Below are 24,216 nucleotides of genomic sequence, written 5' to 3'. Positions count from 1 at the left end.
TAACTGACGCAGAGACCGAGGAGGGGTGGAGCTTCTTAGCTTGCTCCCAGGGGCTTGCTGGCTTGTGCAGCCTTCTTTCTCCTGCAACCCATGACACGGATCGGATCCAGGGGTGGCACCACCCATAGTAGTGGGCTGGGCCTTCCCACATCAATCATTAATCAAGGCAACATCTCACAGACTTGTCTACAGATCATTCTGATGTAAGCATGTTCTCAATTAAGAATCGCTATTCCCAGATATGTCTAGGTTTGTGTCAAATTAATAAAAAAAAAAGCACACACTTAAAGCACATAGATTTTCTTTTATGCTACACAACATAAAGGATTTTACAAGCTAATAATTGTTAAGTCTTGAAGAAGGGCAGACTATTTTCTCAACTAGGCTACTCCACCAAACAACCTGACGGAACACAGGAACCACTAACGTACCCTATTCCAGTTTTGTTCACTAGATATACTATGCACTCAGTGCGGTGTCCAGGGCTCCCGGCCTATGAGAGGAGATTCTGTGGCTACCTTCAAGAATAAAACATCATGATTAGGGAGATGAAGGGAAGACCAAAGACGGTGCATAAAACATCCTTCGATTCCGAACCATCAGACTCCACATCCAGCAGAAAGGTACCCAGACGCACACTCTGTCCTGATTGCCCTTCACCTTTGCCAAATACACAAAGGCGGAGGCCAAGGGGAGATATGAGACACGACAAGCAAGAGCATCCAAGGGAGTAGGACTTAGACCAATTCTATAGTTTCCTCGAAAACAAATACAAACGAGGAGCTGGGAAGATGGCTCAGCAGGTACAGTGCTTGCTGCACCAGCATGAGGACCCTCGCTGGAGCTCTAATGCCCATAAAACACAGGGAATGGGGGGGGTGTATACTTTACAATCTCTGCATTGGGATGTGGGGACATGGGCGGCTTCTTGGCCATGCGGTCAGCCAAAACAGTGTGCTATAGCTCAGTATCACGATCAGTCTCACCAGAACAGAGCCAGATGTAAGAGAAAGAGCCCCCCATTTCTGCTCTAGGGCAGTTCTCAGGGAGGGAGCTGCTTGCTGCTCTGCCCTAGTGAGGAGCTGTTCACCTCCACTGCGACTCTGCTCTGTAACCTCAGGCAGTAGAAGCCAGACTCAACCTGCTGGCAGGGCGTGAAAGCTAGCATAGAATTTGCCTTTGAGCCCAGTACTCAGCCTCCAACAATGGGTTCTAATACCAGGCAAAAATTGAAAGACCCACAACCAGGCTAGTGCTCACCAACTAACCTCCCAGCATCTGAAACAGACCAGTACTCCAGAGGGACAGACTCAAGTCTTGGCCTCACTGCCAATCTTAGAACTGGTCTGCGATGCCCGAATATTTCATGGGTCCCTGCGGTTGAAAGATTCAGGAGTGACCCAGCTTGTATCAGTCCTGGTGGACAAGGCCCAGACTCTGACCTCAGACTTGAAGCAGCATAGCCCATTCCCAAGCCAGTGCTCACGGATAGAGCCCTAGTCCTGCATCAGCACCACTGGTGCCTAGACATCTTGTGGCTCACTATGAAAGACTCATATTTTGGTCTGCATCCCCTTTGGCTGTGGCGTAAGCCTCATACCTGAGACTTCACTGGCCCTTTGAGCTCAGGGACTTAAGTACAACCCAAACATAAAACTGGCATTAGAAACTACGTTAGCAACGCTACTCTAATCTTGACCAGCCTAGTGGGGAGTAAGATTCCATTTGCTGAGGACAGACCAAATTTGTTAGTCTAGCATGAAGCCTTGGAACCCAGTGCCAGCCAGGACACTGGGAAAGATTGAAAAGCTTCCACTCCCAGGCCTTTGCTAGCAAAAGAGCCTCTAGACCGACCTTGGTGCCAACTGTGACACACGGCCCCTGTCTATCAGACTTCCATTTGGGCCAGCATCAGCTTCAGCTGGTTCTAGTTGTCTTAGGTCATAAGTCTATGTCAACCATTCACAGCTCATAGCATCATGGACCTTGGTGCTACCCCAGTGCTGTCTTGACAAACTGTGGGTTCACAGTAGGAAACAGCTTTGCAGCATGGGTGACCAGGGACCTGATGCTGGTCTCTCTGTAAAAACAGGCAAGTTTCCGTGGGTACGTTTAGGCGAAGCTCAGATCTACAGAGAGGTCTGGGAGTCGATTACTCTTTTCAGGTTATAATTTGGTTCAAGCTGAACTGTGTACCAGGAGGATTAGAAGAAACGTGGTCTTAGACTGCCCTCTAGTGTTAGAACTGTGACAACACACTGAGGGTGAATGCAGGAACCAACTACAAAAGCAACTGCAGAGGTGAGGAGCAACTTAGAGTTTCTCCAAGACACAAGGGCAACCAAAGCCTTCAGTGTCAATGCTCAGGTGATGTCACAAGCCATCACTAAGAGCTGCCAGGAAGCCACAGTCTTATCTACTGTAAAAATAAAGCACAAAAAAGTGGCCATAGTAATTGGGATGAGCCAATGTTTGGACTGGAGATTTAAAACAGCTGTCTGGAGGAAACTCAAGAAAAGGCAGAGAGAAACAACAAAGATGAAAGAACTTTATTTTTATTTATTTACTGTTTTGTGTGAGCATCTGTGAGAAAGGCAGGGAGAGGAACGAGAGAACACGAATGAACAGGTGTGCGCCTTGCACGTGCCCCGATGTGCATGTGAAAGAGGGAGGCCCACTTTTGAGAGTCCCAGGAACTGAACTCAGGTCACCAAGCTTGGCAGCAAGCACCTTTACCTGCTGAGCCATCTCATTCTTTGGACCATAAAGAAATAAAAACAAACAAACAAAACACAAAAATCCTTTAACTGAAAATCCACAGCAAAATTAAAAACTAAGTGTTAAACTAAAGATCAAAATTAAAAATAAATTTAAAAAAATAAGACAAGAGGTCAAGGGCAGGGCAGGATGATCCCTGGCACTGGCAGATGTCTCAGTGACTAAAGCGCTTGACACACAAGCCTGGTGACCTGAGTTTGACCCGCAGGACCATATTCTGCTTGCACGAAGACGATCATAGCTCCTCATTTTACAATCAGTCTGTGACATCATCAGTCAACAACTGAGCAGCTTCTGAGAGTCTTGTCTATCCACACTTTACGTTTATTTATTTATTTGCCTTTTGATTGATTGATTGATTGATTGATTGATTGATTCTACTATCCATCTGACAAAGGCTCCATACTGAGCCAGGAACTAAAGAGCTCTACTGCGGGAATGCAGCCCAACCTAAAAGGGGCAGCCGACATCCGAATAGAGAACAGGTCTGTGGGGAAAGCTAATCAAAACCCTGAGGAGGCAGCATTTGACCTTATAAGAAACTGCTCTCAGAAATGTCCAACGGTGACCAAAAGCTGGTAGTAGTGTTCTTGTTTATACATACTGGCTTAAAAACAAATCTGATTAATAAACCACAGTTATGAAAGGAATGGAAAAAATGCCAGCTTGTATTTGAAAAATAATTTAGCCTTCTGTGAAAATCTTTTACGCCAGGGATGGCAATGTCCTTACCCGGTAACAGAAGGTGGGGTAGTGCAGGTGAGGGAGTGGACTGCAGAAGGACTGAGGGAGCCTGGTCCCGTGACAGCTAAGCCCTTCTCAACCTCAGGGGTTATGACTCTCATCAGACAGACAGGAAATCCATGCGGGGGCACTGGAAAGACTTGGGCTGAAGAGAGAAATCTCCCGTAGGAAATCCCATCAGGAAGGTAAATGGGTGAGGGACCGAATGGATTCTCTTTCAAGGACCTACCGTTCCATCCCCACCGCAGGCCAGAATTCGCAGATTTGGTACCTTCCTGTACAACTCCAGCCTGGAGGGGAAACGGAGGACAGAGTGAGCAAGCACATGGTTCTCTGCAGAGAGGTACCACAGGGCAAAATGAATGGGCACTACCCACCGAGGACACGTGTGAGCTATCCATCACTCAGAACCACGACAACCCAACATCCACATTAGGTCAGAAGCCAGAAGCAGACGCTGGTGTTCTGGGACTAGCATGGGGATGGGAGCTGGAGTCCTCCGGTCTTCCCATAATTCTCCACCGCCCCATCCTGCCAACCCACATGATCTTCCTATCCAGTTTTTTACTTCCTTTCTTCTTTTTCACTTCCTATCACTCTTCCTTCTCAGAGAAAAACCCAATTAACTGATAATCAGTAGTCTTTATGTCTTTCCTCCTTATTTAATTTTGATTAGCTTTTCTTGGATCTATTTATCTTTCGAATCCACACTTTCCTCTCTTAATTCTAGATACTTTCAAGAAGATGGAGCAGGCTCGCTGCTGTCGTCACTACCTTAGCCACCCACTCACTCAGCCTTTCCTCCCTGCCAGCCCTTCGTGGGAGACATCGATGGGCTTGTCTTTACTTTGAATGTGCCCACTTGGGGCCAAATCATTTATCTTTCTGGTTGAATCTCAACAAACACAGTCATTCGGCCTTGCAGAGTCTCCTGCTGAAGGCAGGTGTGGGCAGCTCTGCTCTGGGAAACACCATCTATTCATATATAATGGTGTGGGTTTTCCTGAAAAGATTTCTTGTTCTGCTCTGATCTTTATGAAACATCTAAGTAAGGTACAGTTTAAGTGATAAAAAAAATCTTAATAAATATAAAATCCAAATGATCACAAGCCAGAGAAGCAGATATTTACTTTAAAGTCAAGAAGCAGTTCTTTAACAAACATTAAGGTCAAGAAGTCTTATGCAGTCCTTGGGGGTGAAAAAATGCACAGAGTAATGGAATGATAGAAATGTGTTCCATAATACTTATTTCCTTACAAATTTAGAATATTTAATTTCACCATTTTGATTAGGAACAATATCTTCCAGAAACCATCCGTATTGACAACTCTTTTACTCTGTGATCACTATTATAGGAGTAAGCACCATCTCATGTCACCACAACTATCTTAGTAATGTAAGGGGTCTAGGACAAGGAAGCAAATAGCATCAGCAATGCGCCTACTCTTTCCCACCATGCTGGGTCATGTACACTTAGACCTAATTTTCAACACTTCTAACTAAACACATAAATATAGAAAGGAGTGGAAGAGATATTAAAATGCCTGTCCCACTGCACTGAGGCATTCAAAGCTACATCTGGTTAATCTCAATACTTCCTATCCATCCATCCATCCATTTATCCATCTATCCATCCATCCATTTATCCATCCATCCCTCCCTCCCTCCATCCATCCATCCATCCATTCATCCATTCATCCATCCATCCATTCATCCATCCATCCATCCATTCATCCATCCATCTTTTCTTCTCCTCTCTCTTCTTTCCTCTTATCTCTCCATTACCCCTACATACACATTCTGGATGCATTCATACACACACAATCATTCCAGATCAAATGTTTATTCTTACATATGTTGACCCCTTGGTTATAAACTTACATTTCTGTTGAAATGCATCTCCAAAACGGACATGGATAAACAAAAGTTCCCTGACTTGCTGAGAATAAGTTTTAGCCCTATATACACAAGCAGCAAGCACTGGAGAAGCAAGCACTGACCCAACAATTAATCAGACAGTGGTTTGATGAAAATAAACGCAGTGACGGTGGGTGGGTGGCTGGGGCATTAGGAAATTTCAAGCAAAGCAAAATACAAGCCAGAAAGTTGCTAAGAGGTAAACAGAAAAACTTCAGTAGACCATGAGATAATAAATAACCTTGACCCCCAATCCTACGGTCCTCACTTGCCCAAAATTCAGAAGGTCCATGGTGGGGAGGGATTCCAAACTTACGCATCTTTTGGCCCTTCCTGAGAAAGATCGAAGACTTGCCGTGGATTCAGGTACCACATGAACATCTGGAGGACTTTGGTTCCCTATAAAGGAATGAATAAATAAATACATAAATACATATATACATGCATACATATATACAAACATAACATAACATACATAGGGAACAAAATTTCCCAAACTAGAAAATAAAACCTAATCATTCTCTCTTAAAAGTTCTGGAGATACAGCCCAGGGCTTATTGCGCATACTGCTCTTGCAGAGGTCCTCCATTCCGTCCCTAGAACTCACTAGGCAGCTCACAATTGTCTGTAACTCAAGCCCCTCAAAGAGGATCTGGTGCCTGTGGCCTTGGCACAACACACACACACACACACACAGCAAAGCTAAGCTAAATCCTTGAAATAATGCAACAGTAGTTAAAGTCATGAGCTTTGACTAGAGGTACACACAGGACATATGTCCAGAGTGGATAATTTCATTCAATCACGTTCTCTCTTTAACATGCAGTGGAGAGTGCCCACTTCTACACGGTTTGATTGTAGTAACACGTGATCAGTATTAAGAGTTTGGTATTAAGGCTTAGTGATCAGTATTAAGAGTTTGGTATCACAGTGCAATGGCAAAAGCCCATACAGGAAAGCAGCTAGCCTGTGTCATTTAACAGAAGAAATGAAAGTGTAATATTTCACATAAACATTTTCTGTGTGCCTGGCATGGTGACCTGGGCCCATAATTTTAGTATTTAAGATATCATTTAATGGAGGCAAGGATTATGAATTCAAATCCAGTTTGGATTACACAGTAACAGCTTGTATCAAAAATAAAAATTATATGTATAATATATATAACTAACCTTTTGTGTGTGTGTGTATATATATATATATAATGTATATATATATACTTTCATTTATTCTTTAGCTTCACAGAGAAAATTATTTTGATAAATTAATAATTAGCCAATATTACCCATAATTCATATTATATGTGGACAACAGTAATCTAAACATTAAAGTTTAATGTTAAATGACGTGGGCTGGCTCATTAACTAATACTGTCATGACCTATTTTGTCTCTTTCTGAGCTAATGTGTCTGTCAGCTCACTCCTAACTCTCCTCAGTCACCTGGGAGGGTTTAAGAAACCCTGATAGTCACAGAGGCGACCACTGGGGACAGACCAAAGGTAGTGTAGATGATTCTTAGAGTGGACTGAAGGCAAGAATCAAACAAATGATCTCTTTTGAATAAAACGGTATCAACAGAGCTTTAAAACTGAGCAGAATAGCTCATTCTCACCAATCACAGCAATAGTATTTGCTTGAGCGGGTGGGGCAAGAGCTAAGGGTCTGCTCTGTGTGCCAGGAGAGCGCCCAGAATCTGGCCCAGGTGCAGTATGCAGCTGAGAAGGGAGGGAGGCCTCCCCTCCAGGGTGATTAGGGAGTCCACTGACTCACTGATGACTCTGCATCTAGCACAGCAGGTGGCACAAGAGAGGCCTGGGCACAGGCTGCCCCCTTTCTTCTCTGCTCTTTGTTAATCCATTTGTTCAATTACACTGGCTGGTAAGGGGTCACTCTGTGGTTCGCAATTATCTCACAACAGTGTCAGTCGGTAGGGGAGTCAATGCAGGTCTTTTGTTCCTCAGATTCCCCCAAAGCTGTAATCTTAAAGTCCTGCCTTATCACATGCTTGCTGTAATTTGAGGAATACCATTCCACTCTTAATTATCAGGACACCTCCTTCGGCCTCACCAAATGATATATATTTCATTCCCTATCAAACACAAACATGGATTTCAGGACATCACACCAACAACATGGACACCATTTTCTTTCTTTCCATGCTGGACCTTGCTACCAAGTACACTCAGGGTTATTTCGATCACACTGTATGTTAAATAGGTAAATAAGCATCACTTTAATGACAAACTAATTTACAGAACACATCCCACTAACTGGATAGAAAGTCAATTTTTCTGGTTTTGATTCCTAAGGCAGCATGAATGGCTGATGTTAATAATGTCTTCGCACCTCTGCATGTCTCAATTTCAGCTTCTTCTATTATGCACACAATGTGATATAATTAACAGCTTTCAAGAAAGGAAAATACAAAGCACAGGGAAGTTATTTTGCTTAACCTAAAATTTCTTTATATTTTTGGTTGTGAGCCTAGCCTTTAACGGCTGAGCCATCTCTCCAGCCCCTAAAATTTCTACAAAAGAATCGATTGGCTGTATGGTTTCACTTTTGCTCATTTTAAATCTGTGTTCACTGGAACACCTTATTATCTCAATGTATTCTTCAAGAGAGGAATGCCTACAAAACCTGGCAAGCTGTTCCTCCTATGCCGCAAAGAATCTATTCTCAGTTCAGTCTACTGGACCAGCATCCCTGGACTTGGCAGGAGTAACCCACGCAACAGTGTTTGGCTACCTCCAGGCATGAATAGACTTCGCTTCTATTAAAGAATCATGTTGGGCAGGACAATAGACAAAGTACTTTCTATGGAAGGGGGAAGAAGTTGAGTACTGATCTCCAGCATCCACTTAAAAAGCCAGGCACACACTTAGACCACAACACCAAGAGAGGTGGAGACAGGCATAGTCCAGGAGCTTGCTGGTCAACCAGGCCAGCCAAGTTCAGTGAGAGGCCTGGCCACCAAAGAAAAGTGACTGAGGAAAATACCTCTCTCTCCTCTCTCTCTCTCTCTCTCTCTCTCTCTCTCTCTCTCTCTCTCTCTCTCTCTCTCTCTCTCTCTCTCGGCCTGGCCACCAAAGAAAAGTGACTGAGGAAAATACCTCTCTCTCTCTCTCTCTCTCTCTCTCACACACACACACACACACACATACACACTTATTTCCAAAATATGGCATGAAGAGAAATGACAAGAATTTAAATGAAATCACTTCTTTAAAGCAATCCTAGTGAGTGGGGCATAAAAGTAGATGCTCATAAAAGCTAGACACGCCCACATTGAAATGAGAGCCACTGATTGCCTCTTCCACTGCTTATTAAATGGAACCGAATGGTCACACAAAAGGGACTCACCAGAAAAGGGTAATGTGCGTCTTTCTCAGTGTTGAGATGAAATCTACTCAGTCAGTTACAGAACTGTCATTAGCAAGACCAGGCACATGACAGCCCTCACACCTTGCATGCCAAACGCCAAGGCCTGGAACTTGTACGCAGGAGTCTGGTTTTCTTGAATGGAAGAGAAGCAGCGCTCGTGGGTTCCAGTTCAACTCCCAGGTGTAACAACTTGCTGAGCACTGACCTCTGCAGTTGTTATGTGACTAGGGTACTCCTGGTAGGGGGCTGAAGAAAGTTACCCTGTCCCTTTCGGCTGGAGGAAAATGCAGCTTCTTGGAAAGCAGATGGATTATTACAGATATGAACAAGATCCATCCACAGCTCCACCACCCACTCTTGGGTGTGTGGTAGCTTTAGGTGGGAGAAGGGAAAGATGAATCACACAGGGATCCCCTGGCTGCACAAGGAAGTTCTATGCGATATTCATAAGGCAAAATCTGATCACGATGGAGAAGTCATTCAGAACAGCCCAGTCCCCAGCACACAGCCCTCCATCAGAGCACTGCAGGACCATCCTACAGCATCACTATGTCCCAGTTCACATCATGTAGGCATGATGTAGATAATCAAGACAGAAACACCTGACCAGACAGTAAGCGAGCTGGAAGAAAGGGATCAGTGGGAAGAAGAGCTTAAGAATAACGATTTCCAGTACCCACAATCCCAAGGAAGCCACCACTCCATCAGCAACTGTGGATTTAGCCTCTGTTCTGTGTTTGGGTCTATACTCAAGAGCACAGTGAAGGAAATCAACACTATACATATGAATTCACTGAAGCCGTTAAATATGCTGTGACAGAGACGTCCAGTGAGAAGCACAGCCACCTGGGGAGACAATGTCTAAACGCGAATTTAGGTCGGATGAAGGTATCCTAAGTGTACCATGTGAGTGTGATCATGAAAGACGAGTGGAGTGTCTCCATAGGAGCAGAGGAAGGGTGACGATCCCAAGGGAAGTCACTAGAGGTGTAAACAAGCAAGATGTGCCACGGAAAACGACATCCGGCAGTCTTAGGAGGCAAGAGGCAGGATGCGGTGCAAGACGAAACAGCTGGAGGAAGCCATAGACTAAGCCCTGTGTGCTGAAACGTCTGGACTTCACTTTGTAGGAAACAGTTCCTGAGATGCTTTACCAAGGAAAGTCGGACTGGCACCCTGATATATCACTACTGCAGTTACCAACAGGTAAGGTTTAGGCCATCAGAGGAGCCAGAAGGCTTGGCTTATGTCTTATCGTCCCACTTCTCATGCTCCCAACAATTGTGTAACATAGAAAAGGGGACATTAAACAGATTCGCGATTCTGTTATTTTAATCTCATCTGTCGAGATGGCTCTGGCGGTCTTGAGACTGGATTGTGACACGTCCCCTTCACCGACTTACTGTCTCTCGGCCTTCGCTCCAAACCCATCTGTCCCACAGAAGCCTGAATTTGCAGAAAGCAATAAAGTTTTATTTAGCTCCAGATCGCAAATTTTCCAGCACTTCAAAAATCTAACTACTTCACTGAAACAATGCATCCAAGTATCTTGGAGACAGTTTATAGAGTCAGATTTCTCATTTGAAGCCAGTTTCTTTATCTGTCCCCTCATGTCCATATTGGTATGATGACTTCGAGGGGTAACTTTTCTGGGGGAAACACTGGTTCAGAGGGAGTAGTACAAATTCAGCCAGCACGAATCTGCCCACCAGCAGCTACCTCCCAATCCCCCATACCCCCCTTCCTCCCGGATCCTCTGTTCAGTCAGAGCCCGAGAGCTCTGGTCCAGGAATTAAGTTTCCACCACACATTTGACCTGGAACTCACACTGGCCAGTGTGAGCAGAGTCTCAGTACCTCCACTCTCAGTACTATGGAGATCTGTTCCAGTGGTTAACATCTGTGCCCCTGTGCACGCATATGAAATAACATGAAAAGAGACACTGAACTCCCCACACAGCAGAGGGGACTGTGTTGGAGTAAATCCGTCTCCTGCCCTCAGTCTCCCTCCTCCAGGGACAGTAATTCAAAGCTGATGTTTTAGTCCCTGAACCCAGTTTCTGTCCCCTCAAATGTTTTTGGTACCAACAGTACAACCTGTGTCCAAACCTTTACAAAACACCAGTGTTGTGTGTACCCCGAGGGCTCTGGAAAACTAGGGATAGCTATTGTGATGTTGAAAAGAAAGGGTGAGGGAAAAATGTGTAGTTTAACAGAGACAGTCCTGGTGCATGCTTATGATAATATAATCCTTCAAATATAAGTCCTAATATTATCCTTCAAAACATTGACTTTTTTTTCTTTCATGCCTAAGGAAGTATGGGGGGGAACAATTCTTTTTCAGGCCACTAGATGGCGATATCATCCAGTTGTTTGCTTAAGGCTAATGCAAGCTAAAAAAGTTTGGGAGCCAACACTTTAGAGAGGAAATGAGTCAAAAAATGCTCTTTACCTAAAATCAGATGAGTAAAATAAGTGAATTATTAATTGGTAAACTGAAAAAAATCCAGAATATGCCTATCCCCACCCCACTTATTGCAACAGGAAGCCCTGGCCAGACCATGAGCTCTGTCCTCTTAAGGCAGAGGCAGAGACAGCATCAGGAGAATGTAAAAAATGAGGAAAGTCAGGGCCACCCTGATGTACTGAGATGGCATCTGAGCCTTAGCAGGCTCCCGAACAAGTATCTGCACACTAAACTTCACCATGTCGCCTTTCTGCTCATAAACCAAAAGATTTGAAGCCCAGTTTCCATGGCACAAACCCAAGTTTTACGGCATTTTCCACGAGCTGGTTCTAGTCTCTCCGGCATCACACTTCCTGGAGCCTTTTCTGCACGTCCTGCCCACCACAGTGTCATCACAGTGCAGAATCCCCACCCTGCATCGGCTGCATCATTTGTATTTCTCACTATACAGTCACTTGCTTGCTACGCACTGTGACCTAGAATCTAGGATTCAAAGATTCCCTAGCTTGCTGGCACCTATGACCCGAGAGGACACACCCCCAGAGAACACTACTGACGGTCCATCATAGTCAGGTGCATCCCAGGGTCTTAGAACACCACCGAGCGGGTGCCTGATTTTGACAACTGGCTTAGCCAGGCTCTGGTGAGCCTTGACAGATGATCAGAAATTTCCCGTGGTGGAGAAGGGGGTTCTCCCTCGTGTTCCCTCCTCTGTGTAGCATAGCACCCCTCTTCCAGTTCAGCCTCTTCCGGGACAGTATTTCTTTCTCACACCAAAGTCTCTGTTTCCATCTGGAACTCGACCCTTCTGGCAGTCTGGTGCACTCAGTTTGGAACACACAACAAAGGTCACATGACTCATTTCCCCCCAATAGCCACTTTTGTGTCCTTAACAAAAAAGATGTCCTCCAAAATCAGTTAAGCCTCTTTAATCTGTTAGTCCTTGATGAACTTGGGAGCAGCAATAGATAATGTAAGAAGTCTCCAGCATTACTTTATTTGCAGAGACTGGAGCAGGAAAAGGGTTAGATCTTATCTAGTCCGTCAGTCTCACAAAGGCAGGCAAAACAAAAAACATCTGAGTGTCCAATGCGGGGCATCTCTTAGTTTGATTCATGAATTCACTTCAGGGCTGGGAATACAGCTCAGTCAGCAGAGGGCTTGCCTAGCATACATGCATTCTTGGGTTCTGTCCCCAGCAACACTGCAGTAACCAGGCATGGTGGCGTATGCTGTAATGTCAGGACTCAGGAGGTGGAGGGAGAGATCAGGAAGTCCAAGGTCATTCTGGACCCTACAGAGCGCTCAAAGCCAGCTTGGGCTACTTGAGATCCTATCTCAAAACATATGCTTTCTGTAGGAAGTGCCTTGATAAAATATAGCTGATGCCAACTAACCTGTAGGTCTCAGGACACCTAAACTAGGGAACTAATTGCATCTGCTTTGCTCCATTTCTTGATTCTCAACTGCATCACTCATCCTTGTTAGGCTAAAGGATGTCAGCCCCTAAGTGGGCGTGTTTCAGGGCAAACTGAACATCAGACCTAAGAACCCATCACTTGGTCCTTTTCTACTCATTACTGTACCACCACATCATTGGAATAGGAAGAACATCATCACTAGTAGACATGAAAAAGGTTACAGAAGCCAGGCGGTGGTGGCACACTCCTTTAATCCCAGCACTTGGGAGGCAGAGGCAGGTGAATCTCTGTGAGTTCGAGACCAGCCTGGTCTACAAGAGCTAGTTCCAGGACAGGCTCCAAAACCACAGAGAAACCCTGTCTCGAGAAAAAAAAAAGGGTTACAGAAAATAAATTGTTTCTTGTGGTACATCTGTTCTCCATAGGACTGAAATAGATTGTTAATATTGCTAGTGACTGGGAATCTCGAAGAAGGAGGAGATGGGAGTTCTTTTTAAACCATGGGCTCTCACACGGCAAGTCTCGCTATAGTTAGTGCACCCTGAGAAACATCTATTATCTTAGCAATGATGGCATCATTTGGAGGAGTTAATCAAAACTCTGATGACAAAATAACCAACATCTTTCTTTACTTGAGCGATTAAAGAGTCTCAAATCTCTATTTGTTGATGGCGAACCTTCACAAAGTCTTGTCTTGAAGTGTAAAGTGTACACTTACTGGTCAGAAAAAAATATTTACACATCCAGATTCCCAGGAAAATAACAGAAAATCAAAGCCCACAGAAGAGTCTTAATAAGAAGCCCCAGAGAGCAGGAAGAAAAATGGATAAAAAGATAAAGGACTGTATTACAGAGAAAACCATGGTTTTACAGAACAAGGTTGCTGTCGGAATGCCATTAACTTCTGTAAGAATGTCTTTGTATTCTTAAATGGGGTCGATCTTAAGCTATCCCAAAAGAAGTGGGCAGAGCGCAGAAGAAATCATGAAGTCTTTAGAAACTGATGATTTCTCTGGCCTTATGGTACTTGTTTACAGTTGTGACAAATGACCTCTGGTTATTCTTTTCACTGAGGACAGGGACACAGGAGTCTGGTTAAATTATAATAGGAAGAAATAAAGACAAGTTGGTAATTATGAAACCTAAGGAAATATACACATAAGGAGAAGTCAGTCCTTCCACTTGCTCTCCTCTTCCTCAGTGTGGCCACAATAAACATGAATAAACCCTTTTTTTGTTTTACCCTGAAACCTATTAACTAAAAGAAACTCTGAAAGGCTTCTTCTAGAATATCTGTAAGGAAAATGTCAATCTGGTCTGGCAGTGGATGGAAGGACGGCAGGCTTCTCGGGGTTTTGAACCTGGTCCTGGCACAAGCTACCGTGCTATTTTACTTCATCCTGCAGACTGTGTCTTTGACATATCAATTATTCAAAGGTAAACTCACGAGAAATGACTTACCTGGTTGCCCCCACTCTTTGGGTTCACAAACACAAGCAAAGGCTTCATGAGAGGAGAGGAGATGGGCTTGATCACAAAAGGACGACCTTTGTTTTCCTGCTGGAAGAGGCAGGCAGCACTATTAGGATAAATGCCCATGGCTAGGAAGCAATCACACAGCAAGGGAAGAGAGAACACTGTGCACCCCTAGGATCCCGAGTCTTATCTAATAAGACTGAACCTTCACGGCAGTGTGTTCACATCACCCGGAAGAAAGCACCCCCCCACCCACACACCCCCCGCCCGCTATCATTTACTCCAGAAGACTGAGCTAGGCTTTGGATTTTATTCTGCATTCTCTAAGAGCTCTGGAAGTGTCAGGTCTCATCGCCATCTTTACCATCACCGTCGTTTTGGGGAAGACACTCCAAGCAGGGGCAGATTCTCTGACTCTGATATGGCAGGTCAGATTTGATTAACTGATGGATTGGTTGGCGGATTTGGAACAGGAGGGATTCCGATGTACATAAATGGGACTAAAGGGCAAAAGGCGTCTAGAAGGCAACACCTCAAGAACAAGTGTGGGCCAGATCCTCAGGGCTAAGCAGCCTCTGCAGAGGAAGTTGATGCCTAACACATCTCTCTGACTTACCTCGGTTCCTCTTTTACTGGCTTTCCTTTTAAAGCTCGTTCTTTTCTTCTTCCTACTGGAAGCCTTCAGGGAGTTCTGTGGGAAAGAAGGGGGCAGGCTAAACTCAGAGGCAGGCAGCCCCCACATCTCCATGCAGAACCATGTAGAAGAGGACAGCAGCGCATGCTGTTGACGGCATGCTTCTCATGCTTTGACACTTCCAAGCCACTGCTCATGGGTAAGCCACAGACAGAAACCAGTGCTCCAGAGTGAGCAACTGACTCCCCGCCGCAGGGGGCAGGGAGCTGGAGCCGCGGGGGCTCTGATGGACTCACATAACAACACATGGTATACCTGCCAACCCTCCCAGTAAAAATGGAAGAATCCCAAATTCTCTGAGGGGCTCCAGTCTCCCGCCCAACCAGGTCCGTCTCCCGCCCAACCAAGTTCAAGTTCATCTCCTGGTATGGAGATCACCTATGTGGAAATGTAAAAAAGGAGGCCATTTTTTTATGCTTTTCTTTTTCTTTTCACTTTTTTTTCACTTTCCTTCTTTGTTTACTTTTTATGATCTGCTTTAGTAATAGTTATAAAATAATTAAAATAAGACTTGATCCCAGTAGAACTTCACAATCCAACTGCCTTATCAACACTGATACATAATATTTCAAATGCTGGGAAGAAACCTTATCATGATATAATAATGTAATAGTGAGCATTACTCTTTCTTTCTCTGTCTCAACATCCATTCATTTAAATTTCTTCTCTCCACTAAGTAGCTCTGAACATTTTAATGGAAGCAAATCAAAGTTGCTGACATACAGTGACCCTTAATTTTGCTTTCTCTTTCTAGAGATTTTATGAGCCACAATCCATGATTACTTTGGCTAACCATTTTCTATAAATACTTGGAGGAGGAACTCTTACAGGACAATCACACTTACTGGTTGAAGACCAAACATAAATCAGATTTAACTAGTGGACTCAATATGAATTAAACTGCATCTTCACAAAGGTAAGAGAGTACTGACCATATAATAGATGTTTGATCAAGTGTTGAGAGCCTGAAATGCAGAATTCTTAACTTAGAAGTTGACATTAGAATACACACTTACATTATTTGAGCAGTTAATAGTTTTCAAACTAGCTTGGAGAAATTTAAATAGCTAATCTGCAAGTATTTTCTTCTTAGAGCATTCAAAACTAAACATTAGTCTACAGCACACACATTAATGCATCAAATTCAACAGGAGTCAAATGAGCTTGTGTTTCTTTCACATTTGCTTAGATAGAGAAGCAAGAAAAAAAGAAGGAAAGGAAGGAAGGAGAAGGAAGAAGAAAGGAAAGAAGGAAGAGAAGGAAGGAAGGAAGGAAGGAAGGAAGGAAGGAAGGAAGGAAGGAAGGAAGGAGAAGAAGAGAGGAAACCCATGATCACCAAGGCTAAGGAAATTCTTGAAGAACCACTATATATCCCCTGGTTTTCTTTTTCCACCAAAGGAAAATGTCTTCAGGACCTCGGAGACTCTCCAGAAAAGAGATTCAAAAAATTGGGTGTTCCCGATTCTGGAGCTTTCCTCACTATTCATTGTTGACTAGATTTCCCCTGCAAACAGATCTGGCTCTAAATTCCTCGGCTAGAGGCACCTTTTATCACATTCTTGTCTCTTTTTCGTTTTAAAGGCCGATGCCATATTTTAATCAATTTCAGTTTATGTAGAAGGAATAAGCTGAAGCCTGTGGAAGAAACTTCTATTGGGTGTCATCAAATGATGCTCCAGGCCCTCCTCAACCAGCAGCACTTTCTATCCCCGCTCGGACAGTTTGTAAAAGATGTTCAGCCCAGATCCTGTGCAACCCCACTAATCTTGAAGTAAAGCCAAAGCAAAGATGAAGAGCTTCCCGAGTGATACTATCATGCATGATGCTGAAAATGAGGCTTTGTAACTGAAACGTGGCGTTAAAGAGACCCCAGCAAAGTAGATCACCAGGAGGACCATGCGCCTGATGTATTGGCTACAAATCCCGTGGCAGCTCCCTGTGATGAGATGTATGCACTTTACCGAGTCAGGCGAAGGTTTGAAACAACAGACTCTTAGTTTCAGCATGAAATGACAACACCTACCTCATAGGACGGTTGGAAAGTTTAAACAAGAAATGGTATATGTGAAGCAGTTAGTTTTGTATCCATTCCATGATATGCATCTGCTCACATCTGTTAGCCTCAATACTCAGCACAAATTCTTAGTGCACAACCACACCCCAATCACAGTCATATGACCAACACTATTCGCTAAGCCTCTTCTGGTTTGCACAATCGTGCCTAGGATATGATGGCTTGTCTCCCCACTGCTTTGGTGTCTTAGCTCATTTCCTGCCTAGACCAAATAAATGCAAATACCAGTCGCTCCCAGGAACACACTAAGGGCCTCAACAATTAAATTCCAAGATGCAGTTCTACTGCACCCAGCGAAGATCTCACACAACTTTCTTAAACTTTTCATAAAGTTTATAGCATCTGGCGTGATTCTGATGATCAAGCACATTTGGGAAACACGGAACTAGAAATGAGGGAAGAAATCTGAAAACAGAGCAAGCAAGCAACTCAAGTCTAGTAAGAAGCAGACACACAAAACAATCTTTCAACATAGATGTAGCAAGTGTCTCCGAGACCAATGCATCTGAGGCTTTCTTTATAAACAAGTGTAGTGATTGACTTACAGCACCCACAAGTGTCTGTGTGAGATCTGAGGATGCTTACAGCATCAAGAATGGTGAAACAGCAATAGCAAAAACTCTGGAATTTCCCAGCACACCTCACTATTCCCATGGTTCCCTTCTGCTTGGGTACAAATGTCTAACATCTCTTCACTTACAAGGCAGGAGCATCTTGGGAGAAACCGATGGCTAGGAAGGCAGATTTGGAATGAACCACCACCATGACAAGCTAAGATACCTATTCGTGCTAATTTACAGCAAAGCTTTCCCTGTCTGGCTTAGTACTGGGGAATTCAAAAAAGTAGCCTGCTTTGCGAGAATACAGAGGCAATATCCGAAACTTACTGTATGATGAAAGAGTCAAACATTTCACACTTCTGTGACATTTTAAAACAAAGCATGCCTGTTCTAGCCAGGGCAGCTAACTCAGTGGTTTAAGTGATTCTCTTACAAGATCAACACATCTCAAACTGGTTTTTGTGGCCTTTTAATCTCAATAGTAGTTGCCTTCTAGGCATTTTATACCTATCCTGGTGAAAGACTTTAGAGAAAATAAAGGCCCTTTGTCTTCTTGGACCCTGTATCAGAACCATCTCACCTTGCCAGGAAGTGAACCCATCAACCAGACTGTTATCAGAGTTACGACTCCTTCCTGAGCAGTTAAGACCTCCTTATGGATGAATCATTTAACTGTAAATGAAACTTTAGCTCTTAATGCCCTTGAGGGATTTTTTCCAGGTTAAGGGGTCATAAATAATTGCTTATATTAAAAGGCCTAAAAGTGATATAGCACTTCATTATACAAAGGGAGTGTCTCCCACAAACACCAGACAACATTCTGACAGGTCACAAAAGGAAGACGCCAGAGCTTGTTTATTTAACAGATGCTCACCTTCTGCTCCGGGTGCCCCACTGGAATAAAGGTGGCTCTAACAATGGCAAAAAACAAAGAAAACTCGTCTCCAAAGTTGAGGAGCAGGTCTCAAGAGCTCCAAGTAACATCAAATCACGTGTGCTGGTTGATCTTCAGAATCAACCCAAGAAAATAGTTTAAGCAAGTTTGAGGGATTGCGTTAGTCACTGAAGAAAGCCTGTTATTCCATTTCACGGTACTCCAGAAATGAAAGCTCATCCCATCATAATAAGACAGTAAAGAAGGAAAACTAGCAAGAAAAAGAAAACCTCATCGGGAGTAGAGAGGTTGACAGAGCACTGTTTGCAAACAGGACATTAGAAACCATGTAGCAGCTATCAGTAAGGGTATGAACCAACTGGGAAATGTCTGCTGAGTGGGAACAGCTTAAAATGGCTTAGGACTATGTGTACTACTAGAGACATCTACCTAAGAGCCATTTTTTTAACTAACAAGTTCTAAAGAATTCTTTGTAGCATGGCACTCAATAACGACCCTCAGTCCTGGGCACACTACAGTTCTCTATCTATCCCATGACGCATTTCTAAGCATGTAAACTATGGCTTTGTGATGGAAAAGCTAGGAGAGGCATCTACAATTTTGTACGTTAATGAAAGGAGCCATTTTTTTATCTGCAGTTTCTTTTGTACAGGGATAATATGTGTATATTACTCATTGAGCACTAAGAATTAAACTACAGGACTAAGTACAATCCTCCCTGCAAAGACTACAGTGTCCCAACTCGATCCTATGAGTTTATGCTCCCTAGGAGAGATATAAATGTATCTAAAATGTAATTTGTAGGTTCTGGGAGAGGAAGGCCAGCTTGTAGAAAGAGCTGGATGTTTCTTTGCCCTGATGGTGGACAGATTCTTGATACATGCAGACTTTGTCAGAAGCAGTAGGCTTCCTTACAGAGAAGAAACGATAGGGCAAGAATGGTGTTGTAGAAAATAGACCCAGCCAAAGTGTGTAGGAAAACAACCAGGAAAGAAAACCCTGCCAAGTAGGGATAGCACTGTTAGCACGGTTCCTTTACTACAGCTAGAAGAAGGCTGAATTCCACAGCTATGAAATCAGGGGTTAACAGTCGAGCTGGAGTTAGTGATCAGATTATGACTGACAGATCCGTAAAGTGCAGAGTGCAGCTCATTAGAGGTGAGTTGCTAACAGCATGGAGACCAAAAGATATCAGAAAATCCCTCAGAGACATTGAGAAGAAGCTTGGAGAAGGAAGATGGGGGGCATAACTGAGCAGGATGACTGTCCAACTACGGGAAGCTCTACTGTCTGTCTATCCATCATCTATCTGTCTGTCCACTTTATCTCTCTGTACGTGTGTGTAGTCATACATCCGTATTCACATCCTACTGATCCTCTCTCGCAGTCTTTAAACTCTAAAAGGTTAAGAAGATAGTCTCAATGAAGGAAGCATTTAATTTGCCATGTTCTAAGATGTCATTATATTCAGTACGATGTCTGAAGATGAATACGCTGAGATCTAGCTCCTCAAAGATTATACTTCCTAGTGAAACACAATATAGCGAAAAGGTTACTGTGGACTCTGGAATAGGAATTCAGCCGTATAATCATCCTTAACCAAGAGTGGCCTGCTATTTTAGACGCTTCCTCCTACATGTCTCAGCAGACCGAGTATGATCCAACTCAGCTCACAGGCCCAGGAATATAATTTTGTACACAGGGTGCTATTGTCTTGCCTGCCACTTGCTTTCTAGCCTACCGCTCTTAAATCCCACCCACCTTTTAAACAGAAGGATAATCCCTACAAGGATAATCCCTCCATCCCCAGGAAAGTCCCCCAGATGAATAAAAAGAGATTGGCTTAAACAGGAAAGCCACTAAGAGCACAGGATGGGATTAGGCACTAAAATAGCAGATTCAATTCGCCTTAGGAAACCACGGTGGCTCTCTAAGCAGACCTCCTATGTAATGGAGGTCATGACTCACAGTCTGCCCTTTAGACTGGCAGAAATCTTAACCAAACTATGATGCTGGCCAACCTTGCTCTCCGTGGACGCCTCTCACGCTTGGAGGGAAAGAGTGTGTAAGAACCCACTATCTCCTCACTGGGACTCACTGGAACTCAGGAGACCTGCCTGCACAGAGCGTCTTTACACGTGAATGAGGAGGATACACCCTTACTCTGAAACTGGCTTTTAGTGAGGATGGGAGTCTGGTTCCACGAGAGAGCCCAATGAGGTCAAATGATGGGCCAGTGAGATAAGCTTAGTGGCCAAGCACCAGACCACAGGGATGAATCTGTGGAGGTTATAGGAGCCTGAAGACTATTGAGGGAGAAAAGCAAATCACAGCGGTTAATTTTTCTCTGCTCTAGGCCAGCAGCACCAGGATCCTGCAGTTACCTGAGGTTTCTTCACCTTAATGATCCAGGTGGGAGGGACAATAACAGCAGCGTGGGCCCCCAGGGAGCAGGGTTCCTCGATGTGATGCAGCATGAAGCAGGTCACCTTATTGTGAAACTGAAGAGAAAAACAGGCTAATGAGCAATTCCGAGTAAGAGGTAATTCGCAGCAGGAAGGGCTAGCTACACACAAAAACACACACGTGCACACACACATCCTCACACTCACACACACACAAGCACATATGAAGGAATACATGACCGCATCAGCATTCAACCATCTAATCACTCCGGAGACCAGAGTGATTCACTTCAGCATAGACATAACAGTTGTAAACGGGAACCTAGCAGGATGAAGCTTGCTAAGACATTCTCACTGTTAAATGGACTATTTCTATAAAGATGCTGAGTCTTGGAGGGCTCTACTAACCTTGATTACACCCAACCGTTTCTATTATATAATACAGAGGAGAAAATGAAGACAGTTGGAAGACAATGCCCACCTCCTGACTGTTTCTACAATCGTTGTAGATCCTCCCAAGTAATCTTTCAAACCTAGGGAGCCAGGAAGGAAGCAAGTGGTCTCTTCTAGGAAGCTATTAACCTCAGCGGTAGCATAACACAAAGAGATCACTTCTGGGCTCATCTAGAGCCCTTAAAAATACAGTGGCCCTATTACACTCAGCAAGCCTGAGGAACTTGTTTGCTATAGGAAGGAAGGAAACATGAACTAGTAATAGAAACACACAATCCCCCAGTGGGAGGGGCTGCACTCACCACTCGGTTGTGAGGCTGGCACTGCCACCTCAGCCTAACCACATTTTCAGTCACCTTCTGATTATGGGGTGATAGCCATGTGTGGGGATACTTCATTTCTAATGAACCTCAAAATCAGCTTAAGCAATAATTAAAGGACTTAGGTCCCAATCACAGTGATTTTTTTTAATTTAATAGCATGATCTTGAATTATGCTTATTGTAATAAACACACAATTTACATTTCAACTGAACTGGAGCTATTTAAGAGTAAAAGAAGGGCTGGAGAGATGGCTCGGAGGTTAAGAGCACTGGCTGCTCTTCCAGAGGTCCTGAGGTCAATTCCCAGGGACCACATGGTGGCTCACAATCAAATATTGTGAGATCTGGGCCTTCTTCTGGCCTGCAGGCATACATGCAGACAGAATACTGTATACATAATAAGTAAAAGAAAGCACTGATAATAACAGTGTCGGAAGAACAGACATCAGTTAGGACTGTCTGAGGAAAACTGGCAAACACAGCTACCCTAATTTTATTCCACATGATCACAAAGACTTTGTTTGGACTTTTGCATATTGTCAAGATTTCCTGTGGTCCAGTAGTTAATTAACATCAATCATGGATAAAATATTGATTAAATAATTAATAACTTCCCATGCCACCCATCATTCGGGATCCACAAACAAGCTAAACCAGAGGAATGCCACACCAGAAAAATACCATTCGAACCTTTCAAAATTGATTGTTTTTTAGCAATTCAGATTAAACCTCAATGGATGCCCACTGCCTTTCTCAAACACTGTCTAAGCAACTCTTTCCACTTAAACTTGAGTCATCTCCAAGTTGGATACTAACCGGTGCACTCAGGAACGTATAGCCTTTAAATGCTGGAGCCAAGACATAGACACAGGAAGCCCAGCTCCCTCACCCAAGGTTTTCCTCCTTCATTAAGAAGGATCAGTTATTTGTTTAGTTATCTGACATCAAATTTCCTGGAATAAATTACTTGTACCATTACAACAGATCAATACTGCAATTTTTGTGGATATATTCTGCATATAAGACCTTGCAGCCGGGCGCACGCCTTTAATCCCAGCACTCGGGAGGCAGAGGCAGGCGGATCTCTGTGAGTTCGAGTCCAGCCTGGTCTACAAGAGCTAGTTCCAGGACAGGAACCAAAAGCTACGGAGAAACCCTGTCTCGAAAAATAAAAAAAAAAAAAAAAAAAAAAAAAAGACCTTGCAAAACCGATTTCCACACTTTCTGGGATATTAAAAATGTGTGAAATTGGCCAAAGTTCTGCTGCAATGGTTAAGTGGAAAGCCAGTCTCTATTAGTGAATTGGTTAGATGACTGATTAATGAGGAGAATATGAGTGCTCACTGTAAAGTCGGATTAAGGCTTCAAATAAATGGACCCTGAACAAGACATCTCACCTGGGGTCAAGGAGCATCAGTCTATCAGAACAGACTTGCCTTGATGCTATCCCAGTAGCAGGCTCTTTCCTGGTCAGGAAGGCCAGCAGCATGGGAAGCATTAGGGACTGGTTGACATCTTAATCCCAGAGAGAGATCCTGCCCTTAGAATGTAGAGTTTCACTATAGTAGGATAGCCTGGTACTTATGAGCATGTGTTTAGACAGACAGAAGCAGAAAGGTTACATGTGTGACAAGTAGGAAAACATGGAAATGCCAAGAAAATAAAACACTGGGATGATGGTGGCACAGCAAACACCGAACCTTCCAGAACAATGGGTCTCTACTTAATCACCGGAGGCTCTTGACAAATGGAGGCCTTGGGGAAATTACGTTAGTGAGACTATTAGGTTGAATCGTATAAGCCGGGCGGTGGTGGCGCACGCTTTTAATCCCTGCACTCGGGAGGCAGAGGCAGGCGGATCTCTGTGAGTTCGAGGCCAGCCTGATCTACAAAGGGAGTTCCAGGACAGGCTCCAAAGCTACAGAGAAACCCTGTCTCGAAAAACCAAAAAAAAAAAAAAAAAAAAAAAAAAAAAGGTTGAATTGTATAGACTTGCTATAGTGCAAAAAGTTTAACCCACAAAAATATCAACTGCATTCGTTTCAAACTGTATCTGTTCCAGCTCCTTTGCTAGCTTTGAATCTGCTGTTTGTAGACCTGTGAACCTTGAATCTAACACAACACAGACCTTCTTCTCAGGTTTCCTTTGCAATAAATGGCTAATATATTTTTATCTACACAGTCACTCAAAAAAGTAGATGGAAAGCTGATATGTTCACACATATCATATAATCCAAGCATTCAGGTGGCTGAGGCAGAAGGATCACAAATACAAGGGATTGCATATTCTATGTAGCAAGACTATCTTGAAAGATGGGAGACAAAAGAGGAGGAAACGGGAAATTAGTGTGGGCTCTTAATGAATGTGCACAGTCAAATATAAGGAAGGGCTATATTCCAGTGGGCGCGCGCATGGGGAACTACAGAAACATCTAAACCTAAGGGACAACGCGAAAGGCACTCGCTCTTCACACACCCACAACAAAGCCACCCACATCAGGACCAGGAGAACCAGCATGCCTGGCCCTGGGTTGCAGAGTTCACTCAAGGCTCCCTGGGTTTTTCTTTGGTATGATGAGGAGCCCTTAGCTGTCTCGTGGACAGGGAAGACGTGGGTGGTCTAGGC

The 24,216-nt window shown here is 43.8% G+C and overlaps 1 protein-coding gene across 5 annotated transcripts in view; it reads right to left on the bottom strand.

The window, feature by feature from the left end:
* Dgki (diacylglycerol kinase iota) overlaps positions 1 to 24,216 on the bottom strand; it is a 459,452-nt gene that overhangs the window by 208,659 nt on the left and 226,577 nt on the right. For 2 of the 5 annotated variants that reach the window (XM_057763104.1, XM_057763127.1), the window contains exons 8-12: positions 20,795 to 20,911; positions 14,804 to 14,878; positions 14,173 to 14,271; positions 5,756 to 5,838; positions 3,752 to 3,812 (exon numbers count right to left, since the gene is read on the bottom strand). In XM_057763104.1, coding sequence (XP_057619087.1) covers positions 3,752 to 3,812; positions 5,756 to 5,838; positions 14,173 to 14,271; positions 14,804 to 14,878; positions 20,795 to 20,911 — 435 coding nt within the window. Of the gene's footprint in view, positions 1 to 3,751; positions 3,813 to 5,755; positions 5,839 to 14,172; positions 14,272 to 14,803; positions 14,879 to 15,136; positions 15,260 to 20,794; positions 20,912 to 24,216 lie in introns of all 5 variants that reach the window. The other 3 variants (XM_057763112.1, XM_057763120.1, XM_057763132.1) reach the window with 3 other exon arrangements.

Source organism: Chionomys nivalis, chromosome 1 (genome assembly GCF_950005125.1).
Source record: "Chionomys nivalis chromosome 1, mChiNiv1.1, whole genome shotgun sequence".
Taxonomy (NCBI): Eukaryota; Metazoa; Chordata; class Mammalia; order Rodentia; family Cricetidae; genus Chionomys; species Chionomys nivalis.
Note: the sequence above shows the minus strand (reverse complement) of the source record. Positions and strands in the feature narration are given on the sequence as shown.